General features: G+C 42.2%; 1 protein-coding gene across 4 annotated transcripts in view; it reads left to right on the top strand.

Moving 5' to 3' along the window:
• The window catches only part of Camk1d (calcium/calmodulin dependent protein kinase ID), a 411,853-nt gene extending 396,813 nt beyond the window's left edge, over positions 1 to 15,040 (top strand). For 2 of the 4 annotated variants that reach the window (XM_038335313.1, XM_038335315.1), the window contains 3 exons: positions 1,296 to 1,383; positions 2,858 to 2,975; positions 8,814 to 15,040. In XM_038335313.1, the coding sequence (XP_038191241.1) occupies positions 1,296 to 1,383; positions 2,858 to 2,975; positions 8,814 to 8,932 (325 nt within the window). In that variant the 3' untranslated portion in view covers positions 8,933 to 15,040. Of the gene's footprint in view, positions 1 to 1,295; positions 1,384 to 2,857; positions 2,980 to 8,813 lie in introns of all 4 variants that reach the window. The other 2 variants (XM_038335314.1, XM_038335316.1) reach the window with 2 other exon arrangements.
• Positions 15,041 to 18,377: the final 3,337 nt, after the last annotated feature.

The raw sequence follows: 18,377 nt of genomic DNA, 5'->3' as shown, positions 1-18,377 counted from the left end.
GAGGCAACTGGGAGCGGCTCAGAGTAGAAACTTGGTTCACTTCAGTTCATCTCTGAGCATCTTTTAGGTCCTTCTGGGAAGAGAGAGATACATATGGGGATACAGGAGGAGGTTGCTGTGAGCTGGGGTATCTGCCTGGCACAGACTCAGTCTAGGTCCTGGACCTCAGGCATTTCTACAGGGAAAGGGAAGCTAGACAGAATGAGCCTTGGTCTCAACAAGCCCAGAGCTTATTCCTTTCATGCTTGACACCCACTGAAGATGGCATTCTGCAGTGGTAGGCCCATTTTATGTCCAGGGCAATCCATGTCCAGGTGATGAAAGGTTTTTTTTTCCTATAGCAGGTACCTTCTGGCCAGAAAGGTAGTCCTGGACTCTGAAGCTTGCCTTGCAGCTTCCTTGCCAATAATCAACTGATCCTTCCTTGATCAATTACTTCTTTCATAGATACCAAAGACCAACTTAGAATTGAACAGTTTAGGGAGAAAAATTCCAGGTCAAATTCCAGGGAAGGTTTAGAGCCGAAGGGAGCTTTCCCTGACCTGGAGGAAGAATCAATTGGATATGGAAGACAGCATTGGTGTGAAGGAAAGATGTGTGGCCCAGAAGGATGGTCTGCATTGTATGTGCCCTTAGGGAATTCCTGGCCACTCTGAAGGAGACTGTAAGCAGAGTGAGAAGCAAGATGAGAAAGGGAGTGGGGGAGAAGGCTAGGAAAAAGTAAGAGCTCCAATAAACCCACCTGTGGCTGTGAATATAGAGTGGACATGGTCCTGGGAGCCATAGGAACTTTCTAGAACATTAGCCAAGCCGAGTTAAAGTTATTGGAGGTGGCAATGTGTAGTAGGGGTCTTGTCTACAAGGAAACCAGAAACCAGGGCCAGCTAAGGAGAAAAAGCGAAAGCTTGGAAAAGCCCTGAAGGGCTAATGTTGGTGAGGAGAAAGGAGTGAGCTCAGGGATGTGCATTCAGGATTCCTAGCTACCATGGATTCTAACGTTTCTGGGACTGGGCTCAAAAGAGGAAAAAATATGAGAGACAGGTAGAGAGTGGACCAGTAGGGCGTTGGTAGATCCTGGGAAGGGAGTAGGATGCTGAAGATACTGTAGGACGTGGGGCTTTGGGCTTGTGTGAACTTAAGGACAGTTCATCTTAGGAACTACACAGCCTAGAAGGACAGCAGCCGGTCATCAGCTTCAACTTCCCTGGGGCTGAGAGAGCCTTCCAGGGACAGCAGCATGGGACCCAATGGCCACAAGAACACTTTCTGAGGAAGTTTCTTTGCCTGTGTTTCAGGATTGCTGGTGACACCGCCCTCAGCAAAAACATTCATGAATCTGTCAGCGCTCAGATCCGGAAGAATTTTGCAAAAAGCAAATGGAGAGTAAGTCCTAAGTGTGTCTGTTTCGTGTTTGCCAAACTCCCAGGGACCTTAAACCATTCTGGAGAAAGTGGTTCTCCAATTTGAGTATGTTACGTTTCTAATTGGCCCTAGAAGATTTGAACAGGAATCCCCAGAACCTTACTCAATAATTTTTGCTAAGTTTATTTTTCTAAAAAATATATTATTTCATTTTATGTGTATGGTATTTGGTTGCATGTATGTCTGTGCACACACAGTTGTGAGCCTCTATGTGGGTGCTAGGAATGGAACCAGGTCCTCTGACAGAGTAGTCAGTGCTTCTAACCATTGAGGCAGCTCTCCAGCACCATAAATTTGAGTGATACTTAATTATGGAATGATCAAAGTGGAGGAAGGACTAGGTGTTTCCCATCTGAGGCTTAAAGACAGCAACCATGCAGGCTCTCACTCGTTTGGTATTGCTCAAGCAGCACAACCGTCCCTGTCTCCCTTTACTTTGCTGGTCTTGAAATAGTCCCCTTTTATTAAAGTTATGGAAAGGAGAAAAGGGAAACATAAAAACCTAGTTGAACTCATCAATGTTTCCTGGTTTAAAAAAGTCGATGAATTTAAACCATCGCAATTCATGATCATTTATTGATTGTGTTCTAGTAGGCATCAGTATTTAAAAACTACCTGTCTTGCTGTGAGAGCCAACAGAAACACAATTAGTTCTATTGAGCCAGACACAGTAGCGCATGCCTTTAAACCCAGCAATCGGAGGGAGAGAAAGACCAGTCTCTGACTTTGACCAGCCTGGCCTACATAGTAAGTACCAGGCCAGCCAGGATTGCACAGTGAAGACACTGTTTCCAAGGAAAAGAAAAATTAAAGATTCCATTAACCTACTTTATTATTGGAAGTAATGTCAATACTTAAGATTGCAGTATCAATTACAGAACCAGCCCTAGCGGTAAAAGCCTGTAATTCCAGGTAGTCAGGAGCCTGAGACAGAGGGATTACAAATTCAAAGCCAGCTTGGACAGCTTAGTAAAAGCCTCACAAAATTAAAAAGTATAAAGAGAGCTGGTAGACTATTTTTTAGTATATACACAATTTAAGGTTCAGTCCCAACTATGCCAAAAAATAAAAAAGGTACCAATTACAGAAAAATAAACATGATTTTAAAGTCTTGCATATTAAGATATATATGTTTTTGATTCTAAAAGTCACAGTTTGTAAATTACATAGATTATTGTTCTGAAATTATTCATGCCAGAAGCAAGTTAATCTCCAAAATATAATTTAATGGGCAAGAGAGTTGAATAAATGTGTGTACTTTTGAAAAGAATGATAGAAATTTTCTTTCTAAAGTGTCCTGAGAGTATCTGAGAAATTTTGCAGCCCTTGCGGTTTCTGGATAGGCGAAAGGAAGCAATCTCAGAGTGTTTTCCAACTACCTGAACTAACTTATTCTCCTCCTCTCCCCTTTTTTGTCCTTTCTCCTCCATTTCAGCAAGCGTTTAACGCCACGGCTGTCGTGAGGCACATGCGAAGGCTACAGCTCGGCAGCAGCCTGGACAGTTCAAATGCAAGTGTCTCAAGCAACCTCAGTTTGGCCAGCCAAAAAGATTGTGCGTATGTAGCAAACCCAGAATTCTTCAGCGGGCATTTGAGTTGAGTCCGGGTTGGGCAGGAGAGCTGAGCACCAACGGTTTACCGTGCAATGTTCTAACTCATTTGATGTTCATGATTACCTTAGAACATTATTCAACATTGATGTTCATGATTACCTTAGAACATTATTCAACATTAATACCCACCCTGTGTGAGAATCATTTCCATTTGAAGATAAGAAATCCATGGCACAAGTACCACACAACGAAAGATAAGGCCTGAGCACTTCTTGGTCTCTCTCTTTCCTCTGTTTTATCCCTTACTGTACAGTCACTCTCTGGGCTGGTGAGGGGCTGGGAGAGTCCTCAGGGCCTGGTTGCACTAGTTTCTGAAGTCTTGGTTTTGTTGTTTTTGTTGTTGTTTTTACAGGGATGATGAGTATTTGAACTTATTTGTAATCACCAAACTGACTTTGCAACAAAAGCCACGGTGATGGTATTGCATTTGCCTTCATCTTTACAAAAACTGTGATATTCTTGAAGGCACACTTACTCTTTTAATTCTTTCCTACTCCATATATATATATATATATATATATATATATATATATATATATGGACCATAATATAACAACCATCCAGGGCCTTGCCAGTCAGTGTTCTGTTACTATGATGACACATTGGAGAGAATATATATATACACTAATCTCCTACTGGAGAAAACCAGTGGTTCTCTACCTCAAAACCATTGCCTTGAAGGTTATCAACCCTCATCCTCCTAACCATTGGGCATCATGCTCCTTCCTATTTGGCTTAAAAAAAAGGGTTCCCTTTTTTGCTGAGTATAGTAGCACACACCTATAATCTCAGCACTCTGTAGGTGAAGAATTCCAAGTTCAAGGCCAGCCTGAGCAACAGTAAAACATCTCAAAAAAGCAAAGGCTTAGGTTGTAGCTCAGTGGTAGAGCATTTGCCTAGAATGAAACAAAGTTAAGAAGACGCTGGGTTTGGCCCCCAGTATCCCTCCTCCCCAAAGGAGTCATCCTAATCTTGTTATATTCATTCTTAACTCATACACAGTTCTTAAATTTTCTTAGGACATCTTCATGAGCTTCTCTGACACAATCGCACACCTCTGGGTCACCTAGACTTGCCAGCATAGATACTTCTTACCACCCTTAATCAAAAGAAAACGTCACAGCTGACTACTTGTTTCTTTAAAGATTCATATGCCAGCGTCAACAGCTCTGCTTATGTTAATACTTACTTTATGATTGTCTCCATGTCCGAGTGTATGGAGTGGCTAGGGATGTGTTGTCCGACAGCTGCTGCATACTAAGTGCCATCCAGGGCCTTGGCAGTCAGTGTTCTGTTACTGTGTTGACACGCCAGAGAAGAACATGTTCCAGGAGGGAAGTGTTATTTTGGCATACAATTTCAGTCCTTTCTGCCCGTGGTCACTCATGGCAGCCAGGAAAGAAGGAGACAGGAGAGGACAGAGGGCTGGGAGAATAGTTTGTCCTTCAGTGACCTACTTCTTCCAGCTAGGTCCCATATCCCAATAGTCAATTCAACTTTAAGTTCATCAATGGATTAATCCCCTGATGAATATAGGGTGTTCATGGTCTACTCCCCACACAACACTATTACAGAACCAAACTGTCTAACATAGGCCTTGGGGGAGATTTTGTGGGAGTCATGAACTTTCTTATTTCAGAGTCCTGTGATACAATATGCTTCCTGGAATATAAATTTGGACCTGGGGTACTGTTGGCAGAGTCTTCCTGCTCCGATCGTCTCCTCCCAAATAACCCACCACCTGTTCCGAAATAACCAACCAGAGACTTAAGATTATTTTAAAAACGCTCAGCCAATAGCTCAGACTTATTACTATCTAACTTTTACATTTAAATTAATCCATATTTCTTATCTATGCTTTGCCACGTAGCTCATGGCTTGTTACCTCATTTTCTATATGTTCTGCTTCCTCAGCAGCTGACTGGCATCTCCCTGACTCTGCTCTTCTTCATCCCAGCATTCTCTCTGTGTTTGGCTGTCCTGCCTTTCTTTCCTGTCTGATTACTAACCTGTCAGCTAGTAATGAGAATAATATACATTCACATTGTACAGAAGGATTATTCTACAGTATTTCCCCTTTCGTCTAATTAAATAAAAGATTTTTAACATAGTAAAACTGTATATAACAGAACAGTTATTAAGTGAGACTTATAATTACAATATCCAGTCCATTTGTATTTGGCAAAATTAGAGAAAATACTTTATTATCTTTCTTATCTTGGTGAGTCTAAAGTTTTATACCTAATTTGTTTTCTATCATAACTAAGGAAAACTGTAACTACTTAGTCTTTAACTCCATCAGAGACCCCACAAGGATGAAATGTTACCTAATGACAAGGACATCAGGATGCCTGGATAATCACTGAAAGTTCCTCTGTATTGTTGGGCACCCAGCTCTGGCCTACAGGCCTAGTATATCTGTGAAGCAGACAATTTTGAAGAATTGTCCTACCTTGTCTTGGCAAAGTTCAGCCATTGCCTTCCTTGCATCCTGCTGGTCCAGTTTGGACAGTAACTGTCAGCAGTTGAGGCAAGGGCAGTTTCTTTGTCCACATAATTAGCTTTTTCCATAAAGAAAGCAAATTCCTTATGGAGTTTCTTTACTGTCCATTATCTTCCCTGAAATATATTGATGCTTCCAGACATGTCTCACTGTCATGAAAAGCATTATGTTTTATATATTAAATGCCATATTCTGTAGGTCTTTGAAGTGTTTCAAGGCCATATGTCTATCTAAATATATTTGGTATGACCTTGAAAACATACCTAACATGACTATAAGTTTGACTATTATAGATGACTATTAATTTGTATTTAATTATACATTACATTTTAAATGAGTTGCATAAACACACTAGCCTAAACAAGAATAGAAACATACATACAGTATAGTAGAAATAATTTTAAATTTGTATCAATAAATAAAAATCCATACTAATGTAAAATATCCTCAGATTAATAGCTGATTTTTGGAATAAAGTATATCTTTTATCCTATCATTTCTATATCCTATGCCCCTTTTATAAGAGATCTTTGAGTTTAACTCTTTTGTTTAGCTTTTTTTAATTATAACCAATAACAATTTATAACTGAACCCCCTTAGATGATAATAAACAAACACAAACCACAACCCATCTTTTGGGAATGTAGGCATAGTTTTCTAGATGCCTTTATGATGACCGGGGGCACTGAGTTTGAGGGAACATGAGAAAATTTAGAATAATGGTCAAGTCTTGGCTGGAGTAGTCTGTGGGGCTGGATCTTCTCAGCCAGCAACCTTGAAGCTCTTTTGAATGCTGGATTATTTGGAACATCTATTTTTATTGGTGTATGGTCCCCTTGCTCCGAAAATACATAAATTTTTAAAGGTAACATCTATATGTACATTAATACAAGTATAGACTATATTATACATGAGCCAGCCAAAGATGATTTTTTGTTATGTGTTTGAACAGATAAAATATACATTATGTGTCTTGAGGTTCTTTTAGGTTTATTTCTTTATGTTTGTAGCCAGGATTTTCAGGGGGGTCTTTCTCAATCAAACCCGATAGCCTCTCATTTCCTATGGCAAAAAAGCATAATATCTCTCTCTCTCTCTCTCTCTTTCTCTCTCTCTCTCTCTCTCTCTCTTTCTCTAGATCTTTGAAGAAGGACACTTAAAAATATCCCACACTAGCTCAGAATTGAGTATAATAGAGGGTTATTATTAATAAATAATATCTATTATTTATTATTTATTAATAAATAATATTAATTACTTATTATTTATTAATAAATAATATTAATTATTTATTAGGGGTAGACTCACAGATCACAATCCTCTGCTGGAACAGGGAACAGCAACCCAATCCCACAGCCGGAAAAGAGGCCAGACATATGCTATACATAGGCATAAATAGTATAAGAGGCCACGCCCAAGTGGGCAGGTAACTTAAAGGCTACTGACAGCAGGAATTCCTACAGCAGATCTTTGACTTAAATTTTGAAGTTAAGACATTTTTAAAATGTATAGGTTGGTTAAATCTAGCAGTTTCCATAATTCAAGGTCTCTTGGCAGCCAAAAATTTTAAGACCGCACACTAACATACAGAGTCCAGACTCTGTATTTTCCATCTTTATGTGACTTGTTATATTTCTTATTATTCTATTTCTTTTTAAAGGACTTTACTATTTTATTCTAAAACTCTTTTATATACTCTTTCTCTTTTCTCTCCCAAGCTTTTGTATATTTTTAAATACACTGTAACCCATTTAGAGGTTTTTGCCATCTTAATCTGTCCTTACTGTGTATCTCTAAACTTTTCTGTCTGCATGAGCAAACCCCAAATCTGTCATGCAGTGAACTGGTGCTTGCAACTCAAGTCTAAAAGCAGCAACTGAGAAATGCCTCTCTGTACTGCAGCCAGTGTGAGAGATTGCAGAAACCTGCCATGCCACTTAACTCATGGTGGTTGGCAGCCAGTTTCATCTAGTGGGCAGTTGTCCAGAGATGTGTCTCTGTACTACGGTTGGCATGAGAGACTAGGGAATCCAGTGTGTCTTCCTTTCTGTGTGTTTAGAACCTTTTTAGAACTTTCTTAGGTCTTATGTGGATCCATGCCAGACAGTGAGTGCCATATATAGACAATTTTCCTATCCCACAGCTGCTCTCAAATAAGCACACTGAGACTTATATTGGTTATAAATGCCCCGACAATAGCTCAAGCTTATTATTACCTAACTCTTACATTTAAATTAATCCATATTTCTTATCATGCTTATCACATGGCTCATGGCTTGTTACCTCATTTTCTACATGCCCTGCTTCTTCGGCAGCTGGTTGGTCTCTCCCTGACTCCACCCCTCTTCATCATAGCATTCTCTCTGTGTTTGACTGTCCTGCCTATACTTCTGGTCTGGCTACCAGCCTGTCAGCTTTTTATTTACCAATGAGAATAATACGTATTTACAGTGTACAAAAGGATTATTCCACAACAGAATACATACCCTTTTGCATTCTAAAAATGCCTACTCCATGGAGATGTTGTAAGAAATGGTCTGTTCTTCTCAGCTGGTAAAATTCTTTGTCATGCACTGATGATCCCCAAAACCATGTAACCCAGCCAGGTATGGCGGCCTGTGCTCCCAATCCCAGTATAGGGAGCTGGAGACAGGCAAATCTAGGGTTTGCTGGCCAGCCTGCCTAACCAACTCAGCCAACTGCCTCAGAAACAAACAGGAAAACAAGATGAAGAGTGGCTAAACATATCTATCTGAGGTTGTCCTCTGACATCCACACACAGGTACAGATGTGCTGTCTGCACACATACAAACATAACACAAGTATACACAAATTAAAATAGTGAAAAAATGGAAGAAATGAACATTCTAGTAATGATGGTGTGTAATCCACACCCATCCCGGTGCCTAGTATAGAAAGTAGTGCACTATCCTGGTGTGCAGCACACAGTATATAGAAAGTACTCGATAAATGGGGCCTCAGATATCATGTGTCGTGATGGAATATCATATCATCTTTAAATACAAAGCAATAATTATAAAGAAAAAAGGACCTAAAAGTTGGCCCAGAGAGTAAAGTCAATTGAACACATGGCGGGGATTTTCCTACAGGATGATGAGAAGGCCAGGATCTCGCAGTTTAGCTAGGGAGTAGAGGGTAGCATACCTAGCAATCACAGACAAGTTTCATCCATCTAGCCTAGCACATTTGTTCCTCTTTGTGGGAATGGGAATGTGAATTCAATTCTAAGCATCTGTGTCTGTTGTCCCTGGCAGGTCTGGCACCTTCCACGCTCTGTAGTTTCCTTTCTTCTTCGTCGGGGGTCACAGGAGTCGGAGCTGAGAGGAGACCCAGGCCCACCACTGTGACAACAGGGCACACTGGAAGCAAGTGACCCGGCTCTGGAGGTGGGACCCAGGGGGCGGAGCCGGGGAAGGGGAAGCCCCAGACCGGAGCAGCTCCAGCATTGGAGACCCCACCCACCCTGCATGGTGCGCCTGCATAGGACTGGAAGGCAGAAGTTTTTTATGGCCATATTTTATACTGCAATTCTGATGTGTCCATTTCTCACAAACTGTACTGACTCAAGGGGAGCTGACTTCACAGGATCTGGTGCTGTATATACGAATCTTGCAAAGCTCTAACTGAATGGACCTTCTTGCTCCCCTCCCCCAACTCCACCACTTCCGCTCTCTCAGTGTAGGCAGCCATCTAGGATGTATTTTTTTCATGAAAAAAAAGGTTTCAACTGGATTATTTAAATATTGGTAAATGTTGTACATTAGGATTTTTTTTGAGGGGGGTATAGTGCTGGGGATTGAACCCAGGGCCTTGTGCATGACAGGCAGGCTCTCTACCACTGCACTGGATCCCTAACTGCATTAGGATTATTTTTTTCTTTTTGAGACATGTCTTTTTGATCTTTGTCAGTTACGTGACCTCTCTCATTCGCTCTTTAATAGTGGTTTTATGTTACCTTTAAGAGATTTTCTTTTTTGCCTCCAAGAGGAGTTAAAAGGTATTTTTTAAAATTCTAAGATGATTGAGAATCTGTCTCCAAGGCTGAGTGCACTTTACTTGTGTTTCCTTGCCCTGTGTCTCCTCCTCAGGAGGTCACCCAGCACCTGGGCTGGGCTGGCTTCTCTCCAGGTAGCTTTTGCCAGGGAAACACTGCAGAAAACCTTAAGAGCAGCTTCCCCTGAGAACCCCTCAGCAACCACAGAAGAAATAAGCTTGTTTCCTCTGCCCTAAACTCTAGGCTCCATATTCCAGGTGAACTGCCCTCCAGGAACAGGATCCCCACCCGGCCAAGGTGTAGGAGCCTCCCTTACAGGTGGGACTAACCGACATCTTATTTTTAAAATGAACCACACAAAACCCTTATTTCTCATGGGGGATAATGGATGAAACTCTGTTCTTAGCTATGCACTTTTAAAATGAATTTCTATTTGTTTTAATTTTTAAAATTCATTTCTAATCCTGCCCTTCAAATGGCCTATAGCACACACTTTTCCCCTCCACATTTTTACCCTATTCTCTCATGAACATTATCCAAGAGAGGGGACAGAAAAGGCCTTGAAGAAGAAACCTTTTTGTTCGGTGGTAAGGAAAGACACCAAGTGAGCAGAATACTGTCCACCTCAGAGCAAGGTCCAGCTGGTGCAAAAGCCTTCCCTTACACCAGACAAGTCTAAAATAAAACGTAACGGGGGTGGTCAGGCCATTGTGTGCCCTGGTTTGCCAGGGACTGAAGGATTTCCTAGGATATGGAACTCGAAGGCTAAAATTAGGATTGTCCTAGAAAACCAGGACCTGCATAGTGGCTAGATATACAAGAAGAGCTGGCATGGAGTGTAGTCCAGGGCAAACATTCTCCCAGGAGGTTCTCAGAAATGCAGGCAGCTGGCTCAAATGCCAGTTTTGCCAGTGTTCCCCTTCCGTTCTCATGTCTGTCTAAACCCTGAGCCTCAACTACAGTCAGTGGTAGCCTAGCAATATGGGCTGTGATAGGTGTCCCTGATGGCCCAGGGACAGGCCTGAGGTTGTTGTCCTCATACCTCTCTCATGTGCTTGTCAGCTATAGAAAGTCCTGATGGACAAGTAAGTCATGCTTGTCACTCCTACACGTTTGCCCCTAGTCCTCCTTAGTACATATGCCATGCAAGTGTATGCACATACACACACACAAACATACAAACATACACACATACAAAATACACACACACATACAAACATGCACACACGCACACGCACACACACACACACACACACACACACACACACAGTATCACTAGGGAAGAAGCTCCAGTCCCCCAAAGATATATAAGAGCAGTTTCAGTCAGACATCTGGTCTACCTGTTCCCACTTGTCTCATAAGCTCCCAAATGCTTAGTGAGAAATCCTGCCACACAAACCCAAAGAGTAGCAGTTGAAGCTGTCATCTCAAAGTCTATATACCTTCTGGGAAGAGTTTCTAAAATGACAACAGACCCAGTTGGAAAGCAAATGCCACTGAGTCTGGAGACTTACCCACCTCCTCCATCCTTCAGAAAGCTAATGATATGAATATTACAAATAGTATTTAAGAAAACCTAGAAGTGACTCAAAAGAAGTTTATAGGATGTTTCCTGCCAACAAGTATCATGGAAATATTCAATTTTATGTAATATAAGAAAAATACAGCTGTGCTTGGTGGGCTATAATTATAACACTTGGGAAGCTAAGGTAGCAGGATCTCAGTTTCTATGCATCCTAAGCTAATTAGTAAATCCTTATCTCAAAAGGGAAGAAGGAAGGAAGGGATGGAGGAAGGATGGAAGTAGTTTAGTTAATTGCTGAAGTAGGGGATTTTACCCGATTTGACAACTTTCATGTGTTAGACCTTTATGCTGTATGGTACACGTAACTATTTATGTCTACAAAGTAACATTATTAGTGGTGAAAGTATTTCATAGAGCTGATATATGGGTACATGGACTACATATAGATAAATATGAACTACAAATAAATACAAAGCAGTTGAAGAGTAAGTCCTGGTGCAGGTGTCTACCTTGCAATCAGCTATGCTTGGTTCAACCTTGACACATCAGGTCTCCATGAATTGGTGGTAAGAAGATGATCGATATCGCCAGCTCAGTAGTAGATAAGGTTGAGCTTGTCTTCAAGAAGCACCTACAGCATGTCACTAACTTGGGTTATTTCCTACTGTCTTAAGAAAGGTGAAAATAAGTACCACCCGAGCCTTCTATTTGAGCAAGTCAGCATGGGAGAAAGACGAAGTTTCACTTCCAGTTGGTATTGTTAAATAATAATATATGAGACCACAGAATGGACGTAGTCTTAAGACCTGGAAAATGGGATGGTAACGTCTTGACTCAATCACTCGTGTTAGATTCCACTGACAATAGGCTGAGAATTTCATGTATGACCAGGATGCTTAGCAGCTGTAGTGCTTAGCTGAACACACAGGCCCCTCTCAGACTGCTTTCCTAATATCAGGCTCTTGACGCCACCCCCACTAGAGCCTTTTCACATTTTCTGAGCAAGTGGATATTTATTTCTTCACTTGGTTATGAAATTTTGAAATATTTCCAGAATATTTCCCTCTGCTTCCTGCCTGTCCCTCCCTCAACCCCTGACCTTCACCCATACTTGAGGCAGAAAGGGCAGCTAACATTCATCGAAAACCAGCAATGAGTGAGAGGGGAGCCCTCTTTGGTTCCAACAAGGCCAATAGCTTGTCATTCCTAATCAAGGGATCTGTAGAGTTTGGAGCTTCAGGTGTAGGGGTTAGGAAGAGACAGAGGCAGTTGGAGGCTGGAGGGACAGGACCACAAACCCTTGAGGCAATGGGGGCTGCCCAGTCATGACTGAGGCAGCAACCCGAGTGTCACAGGCTTTGTAACAAGCCCTGGCTGCTTTTTACCCCTTTCTACGGCCTCTAACTCCGAGGGGACTCTGACTCCAGAAGATCAACTGCCGTTCCCATCTCTGTGTGAAAGAAAAGGACTCTGGAGAAGGCATTGAAATGGGTCAAAATGTCTGGATTCCTGCCCTTGACCTTGATGCTGGGTCTCTCCTAAAATGCTACCTTGAGTCTCCAGCCATACCACTTCAACTGTGCCCGATGTCATCTAAGAAGCCTCCTTAAGAAGACAGCCACCTCCATTTGTACGACAAGTTGTGGTTTTGAGAAACTCGCAATCTTCAGAAATCTCTGAGTGTGGTATTTGGGGAACATAGCAGTTGGCCTAGTGAATCCCAGACTCTGTTTACCTATTTATGCCCCCCCCCGTGCCCCGCATGGGCTAGAGAGTTTGTAGATGGCAAGATGCCTTTGCACCACAGGCCAAGAACACTGTGGACACTGAAGAAGGAACCAGTTGGTCCCCTCTTGAGAGAACTGACCTCCCATGGGAAGCAAAACTTGGCATAGTCTGCTTTATGAGCTTGTTTAAACAGTAGGAGAAGCCCACCCAGTAGGAATGACTGGGGATTTTAGAGCTCTGGGTATCATGACCCTTTGACCTGCTCAGAATTATGGCCAGAACTGACTTTTCACACTGGGGAAACCATACTGGTGCCATTATTCCAGGCTGCCGGCAGGAAACCTGGGGCCAGCAGTGCCTCTGCCTTCCAAGATTTGCACAAGTGTTATGATGGGTTTTCCTAGGCCATGAGGAAGGAAGGCGAGAGCCAGGGAAGGACAGCTCCTTCCTTTTTTCACAACCAAATGACAGGTTTTCCAGGTTGGCACACACTCCCAGCAAGTGAGATACGGGCCCCGCTTGCATGTCCTACAGACCAGCGCTAGGTTCCCATCCCTTCTCCTCACATTCCGACAGTTTGCCTTTTCCTTAAACACATTCCAGACCAAACACTGTTCAGTTTGTTTCCAAAATTAAAAACCAATGTATATATGTGTATGTAGTCCACTGCTCTTTAAGGGGTTATCTGGTCCTGGGTTGGGGCTGCAAGCAGAAAAGGTATTCCAATCCTTTGATTTCCAGAATTGAGAGTTTTGAGAGGTTTTTTTAGTTTGTTTGTTTTCTAAGCCAAGTTGGGGAAGAGAAATTTTGAAAGGCAAACTTATTTCCTGCTACCTCTACAGAAATTTGTGTGCAGGTGAGTTAGCTTGAAAACTTCCACCCTGGGTAGCAAGCAGGTCTAAGGAAGAAAGGAAGAGGAAAGGCCACACCCCATCCGCCAGGTCCCTTCTTGGTGGTCTCAGTGCATCAAGGTCTGCCTCCTGCTCCAGTGTGTGCACAGGAGCCCAGCCCCGCTGTGAAGTTGGCCCTGCATGCTGGCCACGGCCGGGCCTGCCTTCTGCCAGCAGCCAAAGTCTTCACAATCAGCAGGGAAGATTTAGCCCTGTGTCGACTTCCCTGTTAGCCCAGTGGGAGCAGCTCAGCTTGTGGCTTTAGGGGCTCCACTTTTGCAAACCCAAAGGCTGTGCATTTGGAAGCCAAACATTCAGTTCAGCATGTGGCTCCCGAGTCTGGTTTCATGGACAAACTGTGGAATGGCTTCTCTGTGTCTGTTTTTCTCTAAGCCAAAGGGACAAACAATTGCATTGACCCCTTGTACTAAAGCCGCTTCTGCATTCTCCATACCTGTTTTTAACCTTCTGTCTCTGGGGAATTTGTTGTATAATTATCATGTCCTCTGATGATTTATCAAACTATATTACTTACAGGTGATTTTATTTTTCTTATGGATGGGAAAAATAGAAAACAAGAGACATGTTCGAGACTTTAGTCAAAGACATTACTCAAAAGTCCCAAATACTAGTTAACTTGCTTCTCAATGGGAAAAATCTTCATTTGAGCAGACAAGGGTTCTGAGGCCCTCCTGGATAACCCTGCACTTTGGAAGACAAAGCCCAGGGGGCAGAGCTGGAAGTTGGGTTACAAAAGAGATAAAGGAGGGACTAGAACATCAGCTCAGATGTTTGTCCCACACCACAGAAGCTGTGATTCTCCCTGCAAGGCACTTGACCATTTCTGGGCAACATAAGACACTGTTCAGTATTACATCAGCATCTTGCGTTTGAAAGACTGCATGTTTCAGAGAGCATTTATCTTAGTCCCACATTCAGATGAGAAGATACCAAAGGTGCATTCTTTCCAGAACATCCATTGGAACAATGTCTAAATTGGCTTCTGTGACTATTGATGATGTGATTGGCCTTCATCCAGCTCTCTCCCAACAGTGGGCATGTTTTCCCAACAGCTTCCACCATCAAACCCAGGGTCAACCCAACTCACTATTACCAGGCTTGCAATCGGTTTGATTTTTTCATACATGCTTGTCCAAAAAAATTTTTTGAAGAAAAAGCAAAAGAAGGGAAACTGCATTTATCCCATGCATGTAATAAACTCTGCAAGAAGTTAACCCCCATAGGTTTGCGGCACTGCAAAATTGTTCATGGGTCTATGTAGCAAATGATTCTCTGCCTTGACAATCATGTATACATATCGATTTCTATCATAATGATACTGAGATTGATGACTTCTTGTTTTCCTCCAATAAAGAGAATTAATCACCTTTGGATGTAGGTGGTCTGCTTCCTGTGTCATGAATTATTATTGCATTATTATTATTGCATTTCAACATTTCCTTCTCCCTTTTTTCTCTGATTTGAGGATGAGTTATTTACTTGTTGGTTGTTTGGCAGTGGTGTGGATGGAACTGAAGTCGTGCACACATTAAGCAAACCCTCTGTACTGCTGAGCTTTAAGTTTAGATTTAAAGGAAAGAGCCTGAGTTGAGAGTCCGAAAGCTCATGACATCACAGAGATGTTTCCCATCACTTGCTCAACAAACAATTGGAAGGAAGTAGCCACGAGGCGGAGGGGTCTGTTGCCAGGTTCAATACTATCTAGACAAAAAAGTTCTACCCCCCTCGCCCCTTTGCTGCTGTGGAAGCTGGCTGGTGGAGTGCCTAGGAAATCAGGTCATATCGATTAGGTATTCATAAAATGTTTGACAGAAAAGTCAACGATGATTTCCAGGAAGTCCTTCTGAGCAGAGGTGGCTTGGCAGTGCCAGGTTGGACCCATCTGTCCACATCCTTCTACATCCTCAGTCTGGCTTGTTGTTATCAATGCCCAAAGGAAGATTCTTGTTTCAACAGTAGGCTGGCTGATGGCTGTTTTATTGGGATGGGAGTGTCTTTTTTGTTTTTTTGTTTTTTTGAAAAGTGTTTTAAGAGAAAAATTATTTCATAGTCCATTGGATATACTTTGGCAATCAGATCTGACATCAGGTAAGTCTTCTAATCCAGTGGGTTTCAACCTTTGGGTCGCGACCCTTTCACAGGGGTCACATACCAGATATCCTGTTTATCAGATATTTACATTATAATCCATGACAATAGCAGTTATGAATTAGCAACAAAAATAATTTTGTGTTTAGGGGTCACCACAACGTGAAGAACTGTGTTAAAGTATGTAGCATTAGAAAGATCGAGAACTACTGCTCTAATCCAAATAGTAAATGGTTTTGTAGAGCTGGAAAAAATAAATTGAGCATGTGTTATAAAATTATAGAATTTTGGTACTAGAAAGATGGCTCAGAGGTTGAGTACTTGCTACTCTTGTAGAGGACACAGTTTGGTTCTTAGCACCCACACAGTAGTGCAAGACCCTCTATTACTCTAGTTGAGGGTATCTGGCACCCTTGTCTGGCTTCTGAGAGCACCAGTACAAGGACATTCATGCAGAGAAAACACACAGTACAAGAACACACATGCAGGCAAAACACCATACACATAAAATATTTAATAAAAAGAAATGCAGAATTAAAATTGCCCTACACAGCTAGGACCACATGATGATACCATGGGCCTTAGTGAGAAAAAAGCTCTGAGCCAAGAAGACATAGAGCATATATTACTGTGTGGCCCTTGTAAGTTTGTTCTCGCTTCCCTTACCCCTGATAAAGAGCTATATAAATGCAAAGGACCAGCCTGGTCTGCTGAGAGAGTTCCAGGCCAGAACTATTTAAGAGCTGACTCTAAAAACAAACACAAGAAATGAAGAAAAAACTCCTACAGAGTTAGCAAGAAGTGGGTACAAATGGTGTGCTCCCAAAGCCTCCTGGATTCTCTGCTCCCAAGGGGGAGCATGGCTATAGCAAATACTCTGCTTCATGGGCAATGATTGTTAAATCAATGTCCTTAATCACCTTTCGGGTTGAACCATTTTTCCTGTGTGGTTGTGGTCTTCATGTATGAATAGAATATACTTGATCTGCCCAGAGATCTCTGACAGGATCTAGCAAGAATGTGTCACACCTCATCTTCTTAACATATTTCAACACAAAACAAAGCTCATATCTCAAGAAGAATAAGAGATAGTTTGCCCCCGACCAAATGTATATGAGTGACCATGGCCAGGAACACAGATTTAGGTCACCCCAAATACCATTTTCCAACGTGGTAACAGTTTCATGAAGCTATAATAGTAACAGAACAGAGTTATAAATCCGAGCCCTTTAGAAATACATTGGTGGACTAATTGTCATCACCAAACCTTCATCCAGTAACTGATAGAAGCAGATGCAGAGATTCACAACTAAGCACTGGGCCAAGCTCCCAGAGTCCAGCCAAAGAGAGGAAGGAGTGATTACATGAGCAAAGGGTTCAAGATCATGATGAAGAAACTCAGAGACATAGCTGACCAAAGCTAGTGGGAGCTCACTGACTCTGGACTGATAGTTGGGGAACCTACATAGGACTGAACTAAGCCTTCTAAATGTGGATGATAGTTCTGTGGCTTGGGGATTCTTGGGGTCACTGGCAATGGGACCAGGATTTATCCCCACTGCATGAACTGGCATTTTGGAGCTCCTTCCCTGAGGAGGGGTACCTTGCTCAACTATGATATGGTTGGCAGGGGGGTTGGTTCTGCCTCAACTTTGTAGACTCCCCATGGGAGGCCTTACCCTTTCTGAGGAGTGAATGGGGCTTGGATGGTGGGGAGATGGGGAAGGAGTGGGAGGAAGGGTGGGAAATAAAAAAAAAAACTTTTAAATAAAAAAACTTAAAAATATACATTGGTGGAAACATCAGGTCAGTGGGTCACAGCAAAGTGATAAACATATTACATACATCAGACGCTATGCTAGTGACATTCCTAGCCTTTGGGTTGATGGAAGCTAGGAGTTGCTTGTGCATTCCAGTAGATACAATGATAGTCAAACATAGACGATGGGCAGTAACATCTATTAAATGTCTATTAAAAGGGGTAAAGGTTACCCACAATAATTTGGTGATGAACCTGCAACATATTTTTGTGTTGAAATATGTAAGAAGATGAGGCTTGACACATTCTTGCTAGAGCCTGTTGGCAATCTCTGGGCAGACCAATGTATATTCATATATTCCAACTCTTCATAATCACAGACTATCAGCCAATGAAACTTGAGAATTTCTAACACAGATTCACATTTTTTTTACCCTGAGAACTTCAGTTCACACACACTTGTAAAACTTGTGGGAGCACCAAGAATATATATTGCTTCATATTACAGAGAGTGATAGGCATGCCCTCGCACATGCACGTACAGAGAGAGAGAGAGAGACAGAGACAGAGACAGAGACAGAGACAGAGGGGGGGACAGGGAGATAGAGGAGAGAGTATTAATGAATCATGTAATATATTCCAATCAACGGAAGTAATGGAGACTGGTTCCCAGTCTTTCCAGTGCACGCATCTTGACCAGACAAGGTATTGGCTTGAGTGAGCCCAGCGGACCCTGATGCATTAGGCCATAGGTGAGCTGTGGGCCAAGATTCACAAGGCTGGAAAAAGCTCAGAATCTAGCCAGGTTTCAGG

The sequence above is a fragment of the Arvicola amphibius genome, chromosome 6, assembly GCF_903992535.2.
Source record: "Arvicola amphibius chromosome 6, mArvAmp1.2, whole genome shotgun sequence".
NCBI classification, from domain to species: Eukaryota; Metazoa; Chordata; class Mammalia; order Rodentia; family Cricetidae; genus Arvicola; species Arvicola amphibius.
This window is presented reverse-complemented; position numbering and strand designations above follow the sequence as displayed.